The sequence below is a fragment of the Myotis myotis genome, unplaced genomic scaffold (genome assembly GCF_014108235.1).
Source record: "Myotis myotis isolate mMyoMyo1 unplaced genomic scaffold, mMyoMyo1.p scaffold_m19_p_3, whole genome shotgun sequence".
In the NCBI taxonomy this organism is placed as follows: domain Eukaryota; kingdom Metazoa; phylum Chordata; class Mammalia; order Chiroptera; family Vespertilionidae; genus Myotis; species Myotis myotis.
In genome coordinates this window covers 158,069,108-158,089,887 of record NW_023416335.1, presented here as the reverse complement: position 1 = coordinate 158,089,887, position 20,780 = coordinate 158,069,108, and the positions used below count along the sequence as shown (strand labels likewise).

Sequence of the window (20,780 nt, the reverse complement as noted above, 5' to 3'; positions counted from 1 at the left end):
TGCGTGGCGAGCAGCTCCACGTGACCGCCAGGGGTCAGCCGAGGAAAGGAGCGGCTGCACCCGGCCGGCCCTGGGGGGGTGCGGAGGCGGCGGGCGCTCGCGTGCACGTCTAGTGGGCTGGGACCTTCAAGAACGAAGGTGCGCTGATGGCCGATACGGAGCCCGATTTACATATGTTACTTTTGTAATACTTTCAACAATAAGAATAAAAAGCTCGTTTCAATTCCCTGGAAACTACATCTCCCAGGGAGCACCGCAGCACCACGCAGACCCCGTTAGTAGCCACAGGTTGTACGGTGTCCTGGGACCTGTAGTTTGTCAGCTTCTCCACTCCCCTTCCACCGTTAACTGGTAAGTCCGACTGTACGTCTGAAAAGAAACCGACCTGAGGCAGCCACAGCATTGACGTAACGCTGTCCAGGTCAGACATTAATTATACTCCTCCAATATCCTTAACTTTGGACTCCACAGAGCTTTACCTTTAATTCTAAGTGGGAATTTAAAAGCCTTAGATTCCCCATTTATAGACAACACAGAGAAAGGAGAGGAAGGCCAAAGAGAACCCCACACTTGCAGGTCTCCAATGAGATAGATGACAGTCAATAATATTTTTGTTTTTATTTTATAAAACATGCAGTTTAAAACAAAACTTTAAAAAATAACAAGAAAACGAAACTTGTAACAGGAAAGTGGAGTGGATGGAAGACAGATGCTTCTCAGCTGTCGGCAGGAAGGAAGCCAGCAGCCAAGCTTTGTCTTGGACTCAAAGGCCCTTTTGGCAATGATGGTGTTGGCAACACTGGTTTGCTAGGGCCACCAAGACTCTGTATGCTGGCTTCCTGGCATTCTTCAAGCAGTCACAGACTTGGGCTTGAGCTAAGTCTTGAACTACTGTTGTTGTATCCGGTTACTCTCCAGTACCTAGCCAACTAGGAACTGCAAGTTTTGGTTCCAGGATCTTCTTTGCCTGGATATTAATCACCCAGGATATTTATTAAGAATACCAATTACTTTTCATCTAGAGTAGACTCTGTTTTTTGCAAAGGATGTAAAAGGAATCTGGCTGCTAGACCCTTTGCAACAATTCTGTTGCATTCCAGTTCTATTAATAGCACCACCTGTAAACCCTGAGCAGGTTCAATTCTGGAAGTAGACAGGGTATAGCCAACTTAGGAAGCTATCTCCCAGTTCTGAGGCCACAGAACACTGAAGGGAGAGGCAGAAGCTGGTTGGGAGAGGATGAGGTCAGAGTGCCAGCACTGAAGAAAAAACAGCTGCATCTGTCAGAGATAAAACCAAGAACATTGACTCTTAAGGTGAGTGAAGAAAAAGTACCTTGGATTCTTCTTAGGAAGGAAAAATGCAAGAGGAAAGCGGGCCTGGACCTGCCCCAAACATTTCAGAACTGGCCAAGAGGAGAGTCTCAGCAACAAAAGCTATTTCACTGACAGTTGAATTAAATGCTTTGTACACTGTTAAGTGCTTTGCAAGTATATAAGGTAGGGATGGTACTGTTAACATCATCATCATTATGATTATGGTGGGTATAATTGTCACATATGCAGTCAAAACCCACCCAATTCAGTTTCCCTTGTCCCATCCCAGGCCTTACTCTTGGGACTTGTCTGGCCCTCGGGCTCAGGCACCTTCCAGTCCATCTTTCGGCCCTTCTCATACAGGCCCTTGAGCACTTTGTGGAAGGACTCGGGCTCAGTGCCATTCTTGCTTAGCTCCAGATACTTCTGGTAAAGCTGAAGGGCTGTGCGCGCATCTTCAATACTGTCATGGGTCTCCCCTTGAATCTTCAGGTCTGGGGAGGCAGAGGTGGAATAGTTTGAGACCTAGCAAAGGAAGATAAGAACATGTCCCCTACTCACATCCCCAACTCCCAATAAGCAATAAAAAACCTACTGCCTTTAAGAGAAGAGGCCAAACACCATTCCTGGTGCACAGAAGGGATACTGAAGCTAATTAAACCCTCTAATAACTTCACCACTAACTCGGGGTCCTTTTTCCTCCCTTTGGTCCCTCCAACACTTTTTCCTGCTCTTAATGAGCTCCACAAGGATCTTCAAGGCAGAGCAACTCACCCAGAAAGTACCAAGCAAGGAATCGCAGGGAAATCATTCGTTTTCGGGGCATGTGGAACAGATAGACAGTGTCAAGGACTTGGTCCTTGGGCACCTGGCAGGAATAAAAGAACGGACGGCTAAAGATAAGGGAGCCCATATCTTCCCATTCCCCAAAGGCACAATGTATACCCTGAGTGGCCCACATGCAAAGAAGACTTAAAATAGCCCTGCCCGAACCATGAGATTGATGACCCGGAAGTCCTTCTGCAGACCATGACCCACAAACTTGACTCCAATGTCTATGAGAAAACGAAGCTTTAAGTAGGTAGACTTGAGAGTTGTGAGGTGCTTAGAGGAAATCTTGGCATCGAGATCTCCTGGCTTTATTCCTGAGTATTGAGTCAAGTAATCCACGACCTAGGGATAGAAAAAGAGACAAGTCTCTCAGGAAGTGAGGTACAATCTCCCCCTGCCACTCTTCCCTGGGTTCCAGAGCCCTCTACAGAAGCACAGGGTCTGTGCCACTTGCACGTCCATATTCTAATACCTGCTCCTGGGTAGAGATGTAGTCATCAATGAAAGGGATACCCTCATTGGGCCCCTGGCCCCGAACACAGGTAATCCTAGCTACTGACATCTGACTTGGTTTGATGGTAGACTTGGTACCATCACTGCGCAACTCTGCTTCCTCCTGCAAAAGAAGAGTTAACAAGGAAATCAGACAAATACTTATGACTCTTAGTATCCCCAGATTTCTGTTCTAACATTCTACACTTTTCGGTCTTGGTTACCTCATTAAGGGTGACAAATTCAGCATCCAGGCCCACCAGGTCCCCAACCTGTGGCATCTCATTCAGCATCAGCGGAATAAAGGTAGTATGTGTTTTCCGCTGCTTCCGTGCTAGTGAGGCTTCAGCCATCAGGACACTTGCCTCAATAGGGTTCTTGACTGAAAGGGAGAATCCAGAAGACACATTGCTGGGGGCAGGGAAGTGACCAGGGAAGGGAAGCCCAAGGTAGCTGACCAGAGACCAGGTCTACACTGTGATCCCTCAATAATTAAAGCATATGAGTAAAAAGATCATGTCTGATGAACAGAGCAGGTAGATGGAACAGGTAAATAAGAAATGTGATAAGGCCCTGGCTGGTGTTTCTCAGTGGTTAGAGCATCAGCACATACCTGGGTTGCAGGTTCAATTCCCAGCCCTGGTTGGAGCGTGTGTGGGAGGCAATCGATGTGTCTCTCTCACATCAATGTTTCTCTTTCCCCATCCTTCCTTCCTTTCCACTCTCTCAAAAGTCATGAGAAAACATATCCTTGGGTGAGGATTAACAACAACAAAGAAATGTGATAATGGAAAAAAAAAGCCAACAGAAAGGAAAGAATAAGATTTTCATTTTGGACTTTAGCTTAGAAAATCTACAAAAATGAAGTTATAGTTTAAAGGCACCAAAAAAGGGACTTAATAAGGAGTTCATTTCCAAAAGAGATCTTCACTTGAGGATAAGAATGATTAGACTCAAAATCATAACCTTAGCTACTTGATCAGACTTTTCCCCAACACCTCCTTCCCACTATACTTTCAGGATCTTCAGCTTCTAAATTTAAGGCCTTATGAGTAGGACTCCCTGGAAATATTAACACTGGTTGCAGATCTTAAATTTTTTTTAAAGCATGCCTCTTTTTTATTGATAGATTTTTTTTTTTAGAGAAAGGGAGGGAGAGGAGAGGGAGAGAGAGAGAGAGAGAGACAGACAGACAGACAGACAGACATTAATTTGTTGTCCCACTTATTTATGCATTCATTGGTTGCTTCTTGACTAGGATAGAACCTGCAACCTTGGTGTATCAGGATGATGCTCTAATCAACTGAACTACCCAGTAAGGGCACAGATCCTCATCTTATAAAGCTACTTCCCAGGTCTCTTCCTGAAGACCAATCTAAACTACCCACACCGTGGGTCTACTCTTGTACCACTTACTGTTCAGGTTGTATTTAGAATTAAGATTTCTTTTGGTGTAATAAAGGATAGCAGGCACTTTCCAATTCATGTCAAACTGCACAGCTTCATGCTGTAAAAGAGAAAGCACTTAATGGCCCACATATATGCCCCTTTCCCCCAAATTAGACAGAAGATAGGACTCTGGTGCTACGTTTAGCTCTGCTAATGCTTATAATTCTTGAGAACCCATCCCTCCCTCCTAAGTTTGTCTGGCATTCTCTAGGGCACTGAGGATGAGGATGCTAGGAAAAGGGGGGATGCAAGGGGAAATGCAATGTGTTACAACTAACCTTATCAATGGGTTCAATAAGAAAGTCATTGAAGAGATACCACTGCTGGTGGGTAACACCCTATGGAGATACAGAGAAAGACTGATGCCGAAATGATGGCTGGACCACTCTGCCTCAGACTGAAGGTAGGACAGATCTTGGATTCCATTCTGGCCACCACCAGGAGTATCCCTGCACTGTATTATGTCACTCACCTCCTTGCGTTGGTGGTAGGTCTCTCCAACTTTGATGTGAGCCACCAGGCTGCCCCCTGTGCGTGAGTCCAGGATGTGTACCACAGTAGCCATCAGGTCATACACATAGACACCATGTTCCTCCTCTGCCCTGGCTGGGCCCCACTGTGAGGGGGGGTACCCAGGCTGCTAAGCTAAGTTTACGGATGGGGAAGGAAGGGGAGTGGGGATAGAGGACAAGGAGTTTGGGGTATGGAATGGGGCACCACAGTGGGTTATCTCCATCCTAGCCCATCTATGACTCCCAGCAACGAACTGAGTGACTGGAGAAGCCCAGAACTGCCAAACACTCAGCCTTACTCCCTTTCTTTTTCCTATACTAAGTTCCACCTTCCCCTGCCCTGCTTCTGCCCCATCCCTTTCTTCCTTATTCCCCCTCCTCTTCCCAATTTTCCAACAACCTGCATCTCATCCCCATCAGTCCAATTGCAAACATCCAGTCCTTTGTTCTTGGTCAGCTTCATGCGAATAGAGAAAGGAAGCCAGACATTCTTCAACTCCTCAATGGAAGGACACCTCAGCATGCCCTCGGGACTCCCTAGTTCCTTCCTATCAGGACAGGAGAATTAGAAATTTGTTCTGAGGAGATCTAGCCAGTGACAAGAGGAGCCGCTGGGTAGTTCAATACTTTGGTCACTCCCAAGACAGTACCTACCAATCAGCCAAAGCCAGCTCCGTGTTCTTGGAGATTTCCCCACTGTGCTTCTTTATTGCCATCTTGAAGGCAACCTGAACACAAAAGGAGAAAATATCTGATTCTTCAGGAATATTAATCATATGTGGAAGTCACTCAGAAGAGGGAGGAAATTAAAAAGTACTCCTTTAAAAACAAAATAAAACTCCTAAGACCCTGTTGCCAGCCCTGGTCCTTACATCAGCCTGCATTCTCCAGAAATCAGCTTCTTTCAAGCTGTTCACTTCACAATTGATGACAAGAATGTCTGGCAGGTGGCGGATGTTGCGTGTCTGAATCTGAGAGGATGAAACAAACAAGGAATAGCAGGGCGCTGACAGGGAAAGAATCCTGGAGAGGAGCACTAAAACCTGGATCTGCATCCTCACACTGGTGTTCTCCCCACTGCCTACAGATCCCTGGATGGCAGTGCTCACCAAGCCCCAGATGAGACCATGGCTGAGTCCCCAACATGTCGGAACTCTAGTCCAGGGCAGCAGCCCACTCACCGTGGGCTGGTACTTCTCGCAGTTGTCACACCAGGCCTGCGTGTTCTGCTCCAGGCAGATGCTTCGCTTTAGCACCTGAGCAAAGTCACAGTTCTTCCCGGTTTTATCTGTAGGGAAACTGGATACTTCAATCTAGGTTCTCCCTTCTATCCACTATTAGTGTTAGTCCCCCAACACCCTCTCCTTGATGTTACAGGACACTGGGGGAGCCTTCCCAACCCAACTGCAGGGTATACCACTGTTGCTACCCTCAGGGTAGGAGAGTGTGAAGAGTAGAGTAGATGAGGCTCGCACGGTCTCACTGCCACAGCGGCAGAGGCTGCAGTTCTCCATCTCACAGCTGAACAGCTGTCCAATGACAGAGTCCCCCGATGAGCAAAAGCTGCTAAGAGTGGGGAGGGCGATATATGCACACTGAAGGAGTTATGAGACCCTGTCAGTCACAGAGGGGCCTGTCATGGTAGCTTTAACGATTCCTGTGCCAATTCCATACCTGCTCGCAGCACCTCGATAAGCCTGAGGTACTTCCAGCTCCTGCATATCCTGATGCAGCTGAGTGAGAATGAAGCGATTCCACCTCTGGATGAGCCTGGCCAGACTGCCCTTCCCTGAAGCCTCATCGGAGTCAGCCAGGATCAGACCGAGGGCTGAGGCCTCAGGAATGGTGCGGAATGCCCGAAGAAAATTACTGCCCTGAAATCCAAGAAGGGTGTTGCTGGAAAGAGGTTATTTTTTCTTGCGGCCATTTGCACAAAGATATCTCTGCCTATTATCCACCTCCCTCCCTCTTTTATCGTCCCAGGTCTCCAGGCACTGACCTGACAAGGGTCACCTCGGGAGAGGTCCAACATGTGGAAGAGGAAGCCCAGCTCACATGCCAGGCAGAACTCCTTCTGGCAAAGGTGGTTCTGGATTAGGCAGCGAACGGGCTCCAGGAAATAGAGCACCTGGAGGGAAGAACAGGGGAAATGACACAGGCAACTGCTACGAGGAGGAAGAGACTGGAAGGGTAAGTAAGCTGGTGGAAATCCAAAGCAGGAGTCCACTGAAGAAGTGGAGCTCACAGAAGAGTGTGTGGGGTAAAAAAGAATGGTAGAGCCCGAGCTGGTCTTGCTCAGTGGATAGAGCGTTGGCCTGTGGACTGAGAGGTCTCAGGTTCGATTCTGGTCAAGGACACATGCTTGGGTTATGGGCTCAATTCCTAATAGGGGGCGTGCAGTAGGCAACTGATCAGTGAATATCTCTCATCATTGATATTTCTCTCTCTCTTTCCCTCTCCCTTCCTCTCTGAAATCAATAAAAATATATTTAAAAAAAGAAAGAAAGAAAGAAAGAATGGTAGAGGGGATCATCTTAAAGTGGGCCTGGTTGGGGGACATGGAAAAAGAGTTGTGGGGCCACAGAGAAGAAAGGCAGCAAGCATGTTCAAGTCACAGGAATATCCATCCTTACCTGGATCATGCAGTTACAGTAGGCATTGGGGATATGGGGCTCTAATCCAGCAAACAGGGTCTTATTGTAGTGTTTGAAGTCAAAGTCCTCCAGCCCTAGCTTGGAGTATTTGATGGTTACCTGAGGCAGAAACAGTCTAAGCAAGATGAAGATTTCCTCAAAGTCCCCAGCCATGGCCCTCCCCAAAACCTCCCTCCTGAGTCCAGCACAGTAGGTCAGAGCTTCCCGAATGAGTCCTTCAGTCTCTTCTCATATGACCCCTTTCCCTGGGACCCTTCCCCTACACCCCAGAGGGGTCCTTCCGTGGTATTTCCCAGCACCTTGCGGTACTTCTTAGAGACCATGTGGAGATGTGGCTCCTCTTCCCGCCCGATCGGTGACTCAGCGACCTTGCTGAAGCTGTCAGATTCACTGTCGGACTCCTTGAGTCGGTAAGGAATCTAGAATTTTTAAAAAGAGGTAACCTTATTGGATGTCTTAAGCATCTTTGTTCCCACAACACTGACACAGTCACCAACTCCTCACCCTAACTTCATAGGGTTTTCACCATTCACTGCTGCTTTTTATTCCCACTACCTACTCATCGCTACTGGACAACTGGGGTGGCTTCCACACGGGCTCCCCACATTCACTCTGCCCAGCATACTGCTACCACACTAACCCTCCCAGAATGCCCCGTTAATGTATCACTTCTTCCATTATACACTGGATTTCAAGGCCTCACAACCAACCTCAATCTTTCACTGTTTCCTGGTATAATAGTTGCTCCTGCCAGACTGGTTGGTATAGTCCCCACTGGGTACCCATTTTGCAATTATGCCTCTTGAGACCTTACTAACACTGATCTCTCATCTTTAATATGCTCTGCTGTTATTATCTACCTACCCATCTCTCACCTCTCCAGCTCAATATTTAGCTCTTTCAATATGCCTGCCCTGACCACTCTGGCCCAGAGTAAGATTTTCCCTCCAAACAGCTCTGTCGATGAATGCTTATAACATTCCTCTAGCACTTAACAATAGAACATACACATTTTTGTTATGAATAGGTCTTATTTTCTCCAACTAAATACAAACTTTTTAAGAGCAAGGACTCTATCTTCTATGTCTCTGTATCCTCCCTAACACCTAGCATAGTAGCTTCAATTTAGTAGGCTTCAAAAAACCTTTACTGACTGAAAACAAAAACTACTGAGGACTAGTAAAGGAAAAAGACAGGAGAAATGCCAGTGAGCTGGGGGTGGTGGGGGCTGGCCTCCTCCCTTCTAGACATACCTGATTGCGCAGCCTGGTGCGGGGGTTGGGGGCATAGCCAATGAAGCCCACCTTCTTCATGGTGCGCAGAATCTCTGCGTCCACAGGAGGGGCTCTCCTGTGATGGAGGATTATAGTCCTAAGGCTTAAAGGCTGTTGTGTCTACCCATCTAATCCCCAACCCCAGGGGCCAGATATAAAGAAGACACTGAAGGTAAACAAAAATCAGAAAAGAAGGAGAATAATAATAGGGCTTGCAGAGAGTTCCTGTATCTCAGCCCTTTCCCCACCCTACTTTTGGTCCAAATGTGAGGTACAACCTGGGAGCCGGAGCAGAGTTGGCAGCAGGCCAGTCAGAGAGAAGCGTGTCAGTGGTGAGCGGGACAGGGATGAGGGAGAGAGGCAGCAGGTCCTGGCTCCAGTCCAGAGGAGGCAGTGAGTCCACAAGACAGGGCAAAGCAAACTCGGTCTCCCGGGAGTAGGGGTTGAAGGAAGGCTCAGGGGAATCAGTCCAGAGGTGTACACAGCCTTCAGAATCTCCAAAGGCCAGGGCCTGCTTGCTGGCTGACACATCAAACGTCATCAACAGAGGCCCCACAGGATTCACATGAAAGATGTCTGCTGGGTTGGCCAGGCCTGTGGGTTCACAAAACTGGCATTGCCCTAGGAGGGAGGAGGAAGCCCACTGAGCGAGCCCTGAAAGATGAAGGGCACCGTCCTTTTATGCCCTTCCTACCCTCTTCCCCTGGTATCAAGGAAAGATGGACCCCAAATCCATGTCTAGAGCTAGAGAGAATACCATCTGATACCTTCCCATAAACCACAAGGAGGTTTGCTACACAGCAAAAGGCAGTTCTAAAGTGGTTTTACCTGTTCCGCCTTTTACCTTTTTCTGTGTTCGTCACACATGGGGACAACAAAGCTTTAATCTCTGACCAAACCTAAGTGAGACCAGAGACCCCACTGAAAGGTTACTTCTTTCCCCACCAAAGAGGTTCCTGGGAGCATACTCCCTCTGGAGCCTAGTTCCCCTTTGCTCATCAATCTCTCTTACACCATCTTACATCCCCTTCATACCCGACTGGGAGATGATAGCGAGACGAGAAGTATATGTAGGGATGAAGCGCAAGAAGGCCGGATCCACGTGTACTTGAAGTGGTGTGATGGCACGCATCATGCGCAGATCATACACCTTGAGGAAACGGTCACAGGCGAGGCCGGTGAGGCGGCTGGAGAAGCCACAGCTGGCCAGCAGGTTGCCATGCACGTCAAAATCAGACAGACTCCCTGAGAAAGCATCAAACTCATGCTCCACCTTAAAAGTACGAAGGTCTCGCAGGGAAATCTGAAGAAGAGATACCTTGGTTATCTGCCAAAGATGGTATCAGGAAGGTACCTGCCACCTACTTAACCCTGAGAGGCTCCTGCGAAAAGAACTAAGGCTTTAGTTACGGGCTTTCACAGCACAGGAAAAGCCAAAAGAGAACTCACTCACCATTTTGCTTCTCAGGTCCCTGGTTACAACAGAAAACATCAGGCTGAAAGACTAATCTCATAGTATAACATGGCTAGATAGGAACTTCATTCACTGCTCCCTTCCCTCAAACTATAGGCACAGCACTGACAGAAAGGCTGGGCCCAGTCACATATCTGGTGGGAAGAAAAAGAGAACTCAGCCACCTTGCCCGATGTATGGCCACAGAAGAAGAAGCGGTTTGTCTGCCTCATGATGGCGACTCCAGGTGTCTCAACAGCATACTGGGGAGGGAAGGAAAAACAGTGAGAATGATTCTTCCCACAAAACAGGAGGACAGAAAGGTAACACACGCATCTTAGGCATGTTTCCAGCTCAAGTATTACCCACCGCTTCCGCCACAATAACCTCAGACCCTGTTTGGGCCTTTCCTGCCCCAGGCTTATACCTTCTGCGTCTCCTGGACAGTGTTAAGGTCAATCTCCAATATGTGGTTCTGCAGCCCACCAACAAGCAGCATGCTGCTGTCGGTCAGCAGGAGGCTGTGCATGTCCTCACTCTCGTCCAGCCTGTGGGGGACAGGACAGGCTAAGGGGCCAGGGCCTCGAAAGCTTCAATCCTTTAGCCTTCCCATTCGATGCGGAACCCTCTTTCCCAGTCCAGAGCTGAGAAGCCACTTACAGATAATCAAATATAATGAGGCCCCCACGGGCCATATACTTGAGGTTGTTCTTGGTGAGAAAAAGGATACCATTCTCCAGGCTCTGGATCTGCCGAATGTCATCACTGCTGTTGACCTGAAACGATGAGTAGCGCTCCAAGGTTGGGCCAAAAAATGAAGTGGCATGACCCTGTAGGGGACAAAAAGATAAGACACCCTGAGTGGAGAGGCAGGGCCATCCCAATATACATTTCAGGACCTAGACCTCACTCAGCTGGTTTTCGTTCTTGCTTCCTGGCCTTTCTGGCCGGCAATGACTAAGGCATAAAGCTAGGCACCAATCTTAGTGAAAAACACACTGAAAATACCGTCTCATGTTTGCTTAATGCTTCACAAAGTGCTTCTGCTAACTCTTCCTCCTTTTATCCTCACAATGACCATACTGAGTAGGTAATGGCTCAGGTGGATAGAACAGTGTTAGGGACATGGGTCTGACCCTCCACTGGCCATCTGGCGTTCTTATGTTCCACAGTCAAGTCTTTCTCTCTTCAGCCATTAGGGAAACATGTACTGTGGGTCACAGGCTGGAATAGAGAGAATGTGAAACTCATTCCACTGTTGGCTCCTATGTCATTCACTCCTGGCTTCTCTCCTGACTCTTAGCTCATACCCTCCCTTCATGTGCTCCCCTTCTGACCACTCTTGAAACATGGCCATTCCCAGCCCACTATCTTCTCACTCACTGGTCTTCCTAGATTATTTCATCAATTTTTAAGCTGATGAATCCTAATTTCTTCCCCTAGCCCAGACCACTGCCTCAAGCTTCAGACTTAAACATCCAAATACCTACTACACATCTCTCCTTTGATATACCATAATAACCTCAAACTCATTACTGCTTAAATTAAACACTTTTACCCCATTTCAAATCTTAACTGTACCATGATCTACCCACTAGACCAAGTCACTGGTAGTCTTGTTTTACTTCCTAAATATCTCCCAAATCTGTTCTCATGTATACATCTCTATAGTGCTTCTTCATTCAGGCCTTACTGTATTTTATGTGAACTACAACAGCCTGCAAACTGGTCTCAAACCGTCCTTACCTCGTCCCCCTTAAATCAAACTCTGTACTGCTACCTCGATAATACACTGCAGTTGCAAACCAGACCACATCGTTCTGGATAAAAATCTTTGGTGGCCTGGCCCTGGCTGGTGGAGCTCAGTTGGTAAGAGCGTCATCCTGTACATCAGAAGGTGGGGGGTTCACTTCCCAATAGGGGCACATACTCAGGTTGTGGGTTTGATCCTCAGTTGGGGATCGTGCAGGAGGCAACGGATTGATGTTTCTCTCACATGGATATTTCTCTCTCTCTCCCTCTCTCTCAGAGCAATCTTACAAAGTCATTAAAAACAACAACAAAAAACCCTTTGGTGGCCTGAAGGATCAAGTCCAAGCTCCTTTAAGACACAAATGGGGCCCTAGCCGGTTTGGCTCAGCAGATGGAGCGTCAGCCTGCGGACTGAAGGGTCCCAGGTTCTATGCCCGTCAAGGGCATGTACCTGGGTTGCGGGTACATCCCCAGTAGGGGGCGTGCAAGAGGCAGCTGAATCGATGTTTCTCTCTCATCGATGTTTCTAACTCTCTATCCTTCTCCCTCACCCTTCCTCTCTATAAAAAATCAATAAAATAGATATATTTCAAAAGATACAAATGGGGCCCTGGCTAGTTTGCTCAATGGTTAGAGTGTCCACCTGTGGATCGAAGGGTTACAGGTTTGACTCCCGGTCAAGGGCAGGTACCTGGGTTGCAGGTTTGATCATCAGCCCCAGTTGGGAACGGAGGCAACCAATCCATGGGTCTCTCTCATTCAGTGTTTCTCTCTGTCTCCCCTTCCCTCCCTCTAAAAAAAAAATCAATGGAAAAAAATATCCTCAGGTAAAGATTAACAACAACAATAAAAAGATACAAATGGGGTTTTCTAGGATGTCCCCCCCCCCCCCCCGCTATCTTTATGGCTCCCTAAATCCCTTCTACGTGGCTTAAAATGGGCTTCCTGGCCTAAACCCAGGTCTCTACTCAAATGTGACTTTATCAGAAAGTCCTTCCCTGACAAACTATCTCAAATGGCAACACCTCCACCCTTTATTACCTTAACACCTTTATTCACTGTATTTTTCTTAAAGATACTAAGCACCACCTGATATATTATAAATTATTATGGTTGCCTTTTAAAATGCTTATTCCAAAACTCGACCCCAGACCAAGGCGTGGCACCTGGTAGCTCAAAACACACTGGTTGAATGAAGAGATGTCTAACTCTTCAGCCTCAGCTTCCAGTCCAGTAAACCATAATGGTTTGTAGTTCCTGCAATCACTATGCTGTGTGATATCCTGGGAATTTTTGTTGATCCCATTCCTTTTGCCAAGATAGCATTTTCCTCCCTTTTTCACCTGATTTCTACTCATCTCTTAGGACTCAGTTCAGGTGTCACTTCCTTCTGGAGGTCCTCTGACTCTCCTGTATGCTCACTAGCACCCAGTAAATATTTTTCACACTGGCATTTAGTAGTTTATATCCTAAATTCATAATTAAGTCAAACAGTTTAGTTTCTTCTAAAGTACCACAAATTATCTGTTTATATGTATTTTTTTCCTCATTGTCTTGTAAACTCCTTGAAGGCAATGATTATGTTTTATTCAGCTTAATTCGCTGGGCCTACCATAGCAGCAGATACTGTCCACTGAAATGAATGTATTACCAAAAAACCTTCATTCTTTCTAATGAAAAAACAATTCACACCTTATGGAAGGTAAATTAGTAAACCAAGGCTAGCATGTTATTTCTTCCAAAATCTTTGGCTCCCTAGCACACTGGCAGTATGCATACACATTTTAAAAAATCAACATTGGTAACTGCTCTCAGAGATTAAAATCAGCCAAGGAAGACAGAATCATTCCATATAAGCTATATAGAAACATGCATTAACCATTCTATAATAAAAATGGAAAAGAGAGGTTGCATTACAGATTGGATCTGGATGGCTACAGATTAGCAAGATTAATCAAAGCATGGAATGGGCAAATTGTGGTAGAAGTGGGATGCCTTCTAAAAAAGCACACCTAGCCCTAACCGGCTTGGCTCAGTGGATAGAGCGTCGGCCTGCGAACTGAAAGGTCCCAGGTTCGATTCCGGTCAAGGGCACGTACCTTGGTTGCGGGCACATCCCCGGTGGGGGGTGTGCAGGAGGCAGCTGATCGATGTTTCTCTCTCATCGATGTTTCTAACTCTCTATCCCTCTCCCTTCCTCTCTGTAAAAAAATCAATAAAATATATTTTTAAAAAAAAAAGCACACCTAGGTAACTCATTTCTGGGTCCCCTAGACTTCTTTGTCCACTCCCTTCCTCTTGGATTAAGGGACCCAGCTAACTCTTATCACTTCAATCCTGGCTCCCTGCAAAGCAGCGAAAGCCAGATAAAGCACACCCAATGTCTCCTTTCAGCCCTTACAGAGGGGTACAGTTCTTACCCCATGGCTTCCCACCCACAGCATCTCCTCGTGCAAGTCAAAGTGGGAGACGGTGACAGGCACACCCACTTCAGCCACCACACTGTGCAATTCAGAGTAGACACCTTCCATTATGTGCACTGACTCCTGGACAGGAAGAGCCTCCAAGGCCACTCCCTCCGGGTCCAGCTCCACATTCTGCAGCAGACTTGGGTTCAGGTGGGCATCCAGGACGGGGTCCAGGGCAGAATGCATGGCTGGGGCATACTCTGCCAGTCCAGGGTCCAGACCCTCGAAGTTCATGATGATTGCAGCAGATTGGACCCGTGTCACACCCTACTTTGCCACAGCCCCTTTAGATGCCTGACCCCAACCTTCAGCAGGACAGCACCAGTGGGCATCCTGGCCTGTAAAGGGAAAGAGGTAGCTAAGTCAAGGGTAGGCTCGGGTACTTATAGTAGGGTGTTATGTGCTATCTAGAGGAGGTAGGCAGCGGATAGAGCAGGAAGGAAGCGGATGGGCAGCTGGGCAGAGGTGGTAACCGTCTCCCCCACTCTCCCACTCCCCCTTACGACCTAACCCAATCCTGACTTCCTTTCCACTTCCCTTCAGGCCTGCTCACTTGCCTGGTTCACCCCTGAACCATCACTGGAAGGAGCAGCAACTGCGGGGTAGGAATCAGGTAAAGGGGGCTGCGGGGCTGGGTCCCCAGAGTCAGGGCAGGGAGTGGAGGGCAGGGGGAGGAGGACAGAAGTCAGTTTCCCAGAGCCCTCTGTGATATTACCCAGGATTCTCTAGGGGGAAATAAGAAGGGCCAGTTCCCACAATGGGGGCGGGGGTAGGGTAGCGTGATGGAAAGGGCTAGCTACCCAGAATTCCCTGGGGGAACCAGATACATCAACTACCCAGAATTCTCCCCCGGCAGCGGGGAAGAGAGGGGACAGGGCAGGGGTCAGATGTGTTGCTAGGATGCTTGCGGGGATTGGGTCATTACCAAGATTTCTCCATGGCGGATATTTTGGAGCGCGTGGAATTAAAAGGAGTAGGGGGAGAGCCAGCGCCGTCAGCTCCGCGGGAAATTCCAATTTCCCCAATTCTCCCCCGCGCCTCAGGCTCAACCGAACCTACGACGGGAAGGAGGCGGGTCCCTCAGTCGTAGCGGCCAATCACGAAGGGCTTGGAGCCCACCTTAGCCAATCCGAAGGAGCCAGGGCCCGCCGGCTCCGCGAGCGGACGCGTGACGCAGATAGGGGCAAAAACAAGACGACGGCACGCCGGTGGGGACAAATGTCGTCAGGACCCGGCCCTGTTCGTTGTGGTTAAGAAGTAACCCCTTGTCTTCGAAGCCTTCCTTGAACAAAACTGGAGGACGCCGGTTCTGAAACAGAACTTCCATGCTTCCCTATAACTTAAGAAACTATCATCAGGGAGCCTGCTGGGTATTCCCACCAGAGCCGGGTCACCCCCTCCTCCTCCGAGCTCCTGTGAACTCCTCCACCGCCCCTGACCCTGTTGCCCCCGAAACTCGCCGGCATTTCCTGTCCTTTCCAGATGTGGGAGAGAAAAATGACAGGCCGAGTAGCTGAGGTTCCGAAGGCGTCCGTCCGAAACTCCGTCTGTGTGCCGGCCTTCCCAGGGAGCGGGACCCTCGGTAGCAAATTCCCCGTCTCTTGGACGGACATTATCCCTCAGCGGGGCGTGAGCACAAGCAAATTGAGACATTTGCCTTCCCCAAACTCTCTCTCTCTCTTTTTTTTTTTAAGTCTTAATTGATTTTTTAGAGAGAGAGGAAGGGAAAGGGAGATAGAAACATCCATGAGAAAGAACATCAACCAGCTGCTTCCTGCCCAGGCATGTGCCCTGACAAACCGGCAACCTCTAGTGTACGGGACGATGCTCACCCACTGAGCCACACGGGGTGGGCACCCCCCCCCCATCCCCCCGCCAGGCATGTTTATTAAATGTCTGGAGACATTGAAACAAGGACCGGCCTAGGATAGAAAGAGCAACAGGAGGGAGCCCAAGTGGGCTGTTTGGGCTCTAAAAACGTTACGGGAAAGAAGCGAGCAAACGCGGTGCTGCTGTCAGCTCCCTGGACAGTCAGTGGAAAGGGGCCGAGGCGATGGGTTCAGGGAGTTAGACCGCTAGCCTGGGAAGCGCTGCGCCCTGGTTGTAGGTCTGGCGGAGACGCTTGGGGTTTAAGAGAAAGAATTCACTGGAAGAGGAGACTGGAAGGAACCACCCCAGCGCACCCCGCACACACACCTGCACCCACGCTGCCTTCCCAAAACTCTTACAGATTTAGTATCAACAGTTATTCCAAGGGATTCTTGGGGCCTTACTCTGAGGTTTCACTGCTTTGAAATGGATCCAGGCTGTGCGATGTCTCCAAGGCACATTAGCTCAATTTTTACTTACAGGGTGCCCCCCAAAAATGTATACACACATTTTGAATAAAGGCAGTGTTTATTAAAATACATTTCTTTTTTTGTTTTCTTTTTTTAAAAAAAAATATATTTCTTTTTTTAAAATATATTTTATAGATTTTTTACAGAGAGGAAGGGAGAGGGATAGAGAGTTAGAAACATCGATGGAAGAGAAACATCGATCAGCTGCCTCCTGCACATCTCCCACTGGGAATGTGCCCACAACCAAGGTATGTGCCCTCGACTGGAATCGAACCTGGGACCCTTGAGTCCGCAGGCCGTCGCTCTATCCATTGAGCCAAACCGGTTAGGGCTTTAATATATTTCTTTATTGATTTCAGAGAGAAGGGAGAAGGAGAGAGAGATAGAAACATCAATGATGAGAATCATTGATCGAGCCCGCAACCCAGGCATGTGCCCCTGGCTGGAATCGAACCTGGGACCCCTCAGTCCACAGGCTGACGCTCTATCCACTGAGCCAAGCCGGCTAGGGCCTTTTTTTTGTTTTGTTTTTTATTGATTTCAGAGAGGAAGGGAGAGGGGGAGAGAGAGAGAGAAACATCAAATGGTAAGAGAGTCACTGATTGGTTGCCTTTTGCTTACCCCACACTGGGGATGGAGCCTGAGCATGTGCCCTGACCGGGAGTCGAACTGTGACCTCCTGGTTCATAGGTTGATGGCTTAAAATACATTTCATTTACAAATTGAGCTATCGGCTGTTAAAGTGTGTGTACATTTTTTGGGACACCCTACATATGTGTATACGTAAATATATATTAATCCTTACCCAAGGTTATGCTTTTATTTTAAAGAGAGAGGATGGGAGTGAGAGAGAAACATCAATTTGTCGCCTCTTATATTCACCCCAACCGGGATCAAACCTGCAACCTTTTGGTGCACATGTTGACACTCCAACCAACTGAGCCACCTGGCCAGGGCTAGCTCAGTTTTTGTTTGCTTGCTTATGTTTTTATTTATTTTAGAGAGAGGAGGGGATAGAAACATCAATGAGAGAGAATCATTGATCGGCTGCCTCCTGCATCTCCCTTACCAGGGATTGAGCCTGAAACCCGGGCATGTGCCCTGACTGGGAATTGAACTGTGACCTCCTGGTTCATGGGTTGATGCTCAACCACTTAGGGCAGGGCCTAACTCAATTTTTTAAAGGCCACACAGAGGGCCTCTTCAGTGGAAGGAATTCCTCACAGAGAATAGTTTTAAAACATTTCTCTCCTTCACTCTGGCTGGTATGTTCAGTGATTAGAACATTGGCTCGAGCACCCACCAAAGGGTCTTAGGTTCGATTCCCGGTCGAGGGTACCTGGGTTGCAGGTTCGATTGGGGCACCTACAGGAGATGTCTCTCTCACATCGATGTTGCTCTCTCTTTCTCTCTTTTCCTCTCTCCCTCCCCCCCTCCCTTCTACTTTCTCTGAAAAATCATTGGAAAAAATATCCTTGGGTGAGGATTAACAACAATAACAAAAACAAACAAGCCCTAGCTGGTTTGGCTCAGTGGATAGAGCAGCTGTGGGCAAACTACGGCCCGCGGGCCGGATCCGGCCCATTTGAAATGAATAAAACTATTGAAAAAAAAGACCATACCCTTTTATGTAATGATGTTTACTTTGAATTTATATTAGTTCACACAAACACTCCATCCATGCTTTTATTCCGGCCCTCCGGTCCAGTTTAAGAACCCATTGTGGCCCTCGAGTCAAAAAGTTTGCCCACCCCTGGGATAGAGTGTCTGCCCACAGACTGAAGGGTTCCAGGTTTGATTCTGGCCAAGGGCACATACCTAGGTTGCAGACTCAATCCTTGGCCCTGGTAGGAGCACAGGCAGGAGGCAACCAATTGATGTGTCTCTCTCTCTGTCTCTCCCCCTCCCTACCACTCTCTTTAAAAATAAATGGATCTTTTTTCCCAGCGGGTTTGCCGCCAGAACACAGGTGACATGAAAATAATCATTAACTCAAACCCAAGATGGGAAAGGAAAAGATTCACATCAACATCATCGTCATTGGACATGTAGATTCCGGCAAGTCTACCACTACTGGCCATCTGATGTACACATGTGGTGGGATTGACAAAAGAACCATCAAGAAATATGAGAAGGAGGCTGCTCAGATGGGAAAGGGCTCCTTCAAGTATGCCTGGGTCTTGGATAAACTGAAAGCTGAATGTGAGTGAGGTATCACCATTGATATTTCCCTGTGGAAATTCAAGACCAGCAAGTATTATGACCATCATTGATGCCCCAGGGCACAGAGACTTCATAAAAAAAAAAAAAACATGATTGCCCTAGCTGGCTTGGCTCAGTGGATAGAGCGTCGGCCTGCGGACTGAAGGGTCCCGGGTTCGATTCTGGCCAAGGGCACATGCCTGGGTTGCGGGCTCGATCCCCAGTGAGGGGTGTGCAGGAGGCAGCCGATCAGTGATTCTCTCTCATCATTGATGTTTCTATCTCTCTCCTTCTCCCTTCCTCTCTGAAATCAATAAAGAAATATATTTAAACACACACACACACACACACACACACACACACACACACAAACATGATTATACAGCCACATCTCAGCTGCCTGTGCTGTCCTGATGGTTGCTGCTGGTGTTGGTGAATTTGAAGCAGGCATCTCCAAGAACGGGCAGACCCGTGAGCACGCCCTTCTGGCCTCCACGCTGGGTATGAAATAGCTGATGGTTGGCGTTAACAAAATGGATTCCACTGAGCCACCCTACAGCCAGAAAAGATACGAGGGAATTGTTAAAGAAGTTAGCACCTACATTAAGAAAATTGGCTACAACCTTGACACAGTAGCATTTGTGCCGATTTCTGGTTGGAATGGTGACAACATGCTGGAGCCAAGTGCTAACGTGCCTTGGTTCAAGGGATGGAAGGTCACCTGTAAAGATGGCAATGCCAGTGGAACCACACTGCTTGAAGCTCGGGATCGCATCCCGCCACCAACTCGTCCAACTGACAAGCCCCTGCGTCTGCCCCTCCAGGATGTCTACAAAATTGGTGGCATTGGTACAGTCCCTGTGGGCCGAGTGGAGACGGGTGTTCTCAAGCCCGGCATGGTGGTCACCTTTGCTCCAGTCAACGTTACAACTGAAGTGAAGCCTGTTGAAATGCACCATGAAGCCGTGAGTGAAGCTCTTCCTGGGGACAGTGTGGGCTTCCACGTCAAGAACGTGTCTGTCGAAGATGTTCGCCGTGGCAGTGTGGCTGGTGACAGCAAAAATGACCCACCAATGGAAGCAGCTGGCTTCACGGCTCAGATGATCATCCTGAACCACCCAGGCCAGATCAGTGCTGGATGGGCACACCGCTCACATTGCTTGCAGATTTGCTGAGCCGAAGGAGAAGATTGGAAGTCGTTCTGGGAAAAAGCTGGAAGACGGCCCAAAGTTTTTGAAATCTGGTGATGCCGCCATCGTTGATATGATTCCCGGCAAGCCCAGGTGTGTTGAGAGCTGCTCTGACTACCCTCCTCTGGGCCGTTTCGCTGTTCGTGACATGAGACAGACAGTTGCTGCGGGTGTCAAAGCCGTGGCTGAGAAGGCAGTGGAGCTGGCAAAGTCACCAGGTCGGCCCAGAAAAATCCCCCAAATCCCCAACACCTGCCACCCGTCTTACTCGGTGGTGGAAGAACTCTCAGAGCTGTGTCTCAGTCGGCCATTTCGGTTTAATAGTAAAAGGCTGGTGAGTGATTACAATGCATCGTAAATGCTTCAGAAGGAAAGGGGGATGTTCTGTGGGCCATTTGGTTCTTTTGTGCGTGTGGCAGTTTCTACGTTATTCATTTTTAAAATCAGTACTTTTTAATGGGAACAACATGACCAAAAATCTGTCACAGAATTTTGAGACCCATTAAAATAACAAAGTTTAATGAGAAACCCGTGTGTTCTTTTGGTTATGCTACTTTGGTAAAAGACTTCAGAGTTGCCCATGACCTATTTCCAGTGTTATATCTGCTGATACATTACAATTGGATAGTTCTGTTAACATTTTTTCTGGGTGGGAACTTTGGTGTCCCCCCCCCCCACCCCCCACTTTGTCTTAGAGGGAGGAATCACCTGTCTCTTCATGGTAAAAGCTGTGGGAAAGGGGGGATCTGTTGGTGTAACACTACATAGGTTAGGCCAGGTAACCAAAGAGTAACTTTGTGTTGTAAGCTAGTTTCTAAAGGCCAAATTCTGTAAAGTCCAGGTGTTAC

At 48.1% G+C, this 20,780-nt stretch overlaps 1 protein-coding gene and 1 pseudogene across 6 annotated transcripts; one reads left to right on the top strand and one right to left on the bottom strand.

Annotated features, from left to right (window-relative positions):
- Nucleotides 1-593: 593 nt before the first annotated feature.
- Nucleotides 594-15,287, bottom strand: PAN2 (poly(A) specific ribonuclease subunit PAN2). 6 transcript variants are annotated; one of them, XM_036301332.1, is made up of 26 exons: nucleotides 15,127-15,285; nucleotides 14,154-14,539; nucleotides 10,642-10,811; nucleotides 10,409-10,529; nucleotides 10,167-10,244; nucleotides 9,564-9,831; nucleotides 8,807-9,149; nucleotides 8,508-8,604; nucleotides 7,554-7,673; nucleotides 7,234-7,353; nucleotides 6,600-6,728; nucleotides 6,275-6,474; nucleotides 6,018-6,166; nucleotides 5,782-5,888; nucleotides 5,473-5,571; nucleotides 5,255-5,328; nucleotides 5,001-5,148; nucleotides 4,561-4,704; nucleotides 4,367-4,426; nucleotides 4,056-4,146; nucleotides 2,864-3,021; nucleotides 2,620-2,763; nucleotides 2,310-2,489; nucleotides 2,091-2,184; nucleotides 1,613-1,810; nucleotides 594-1,280 (listed from the first exon to the last, which is right to left on the bottom strand). In XM_036301332.1, exons 2-26 carry the CDS (start codon nucleotides 14,433-14,435, stop codon nucleotides 1,246-1,248), a joined length of 3,609 nt encoding a protein of 1,202 aa, XP_036157225.1. In that variant the 5' UTR covers nucleotides 14,436-14,539; nucleotides 15,127-15,285; the 3' UTR covers nucleotides 594-1,245. The 6 variants fall into 6 exon arrangements, with proteins under 6 accessions (XP_036157225.1, XP_036157227.1, XP_036157226.1 ...); XM_036301334.1 differs by having other exon boundaries at nucleotides 6,030-6,166; XM_036301333.1 differs by having other exon boundaries at nucleotides 6,018-6,163.
- Nucleotides 15,288-18,456: 3,169 nt separating this feature from the next.
- Nucleotides 18,457-20,460, top strand: LOC118652110 (annotated as a pseudogene).
- The last annotated feature ends 320 nt before the right edge of the window (nucleotides 20,461-20,780 follow it).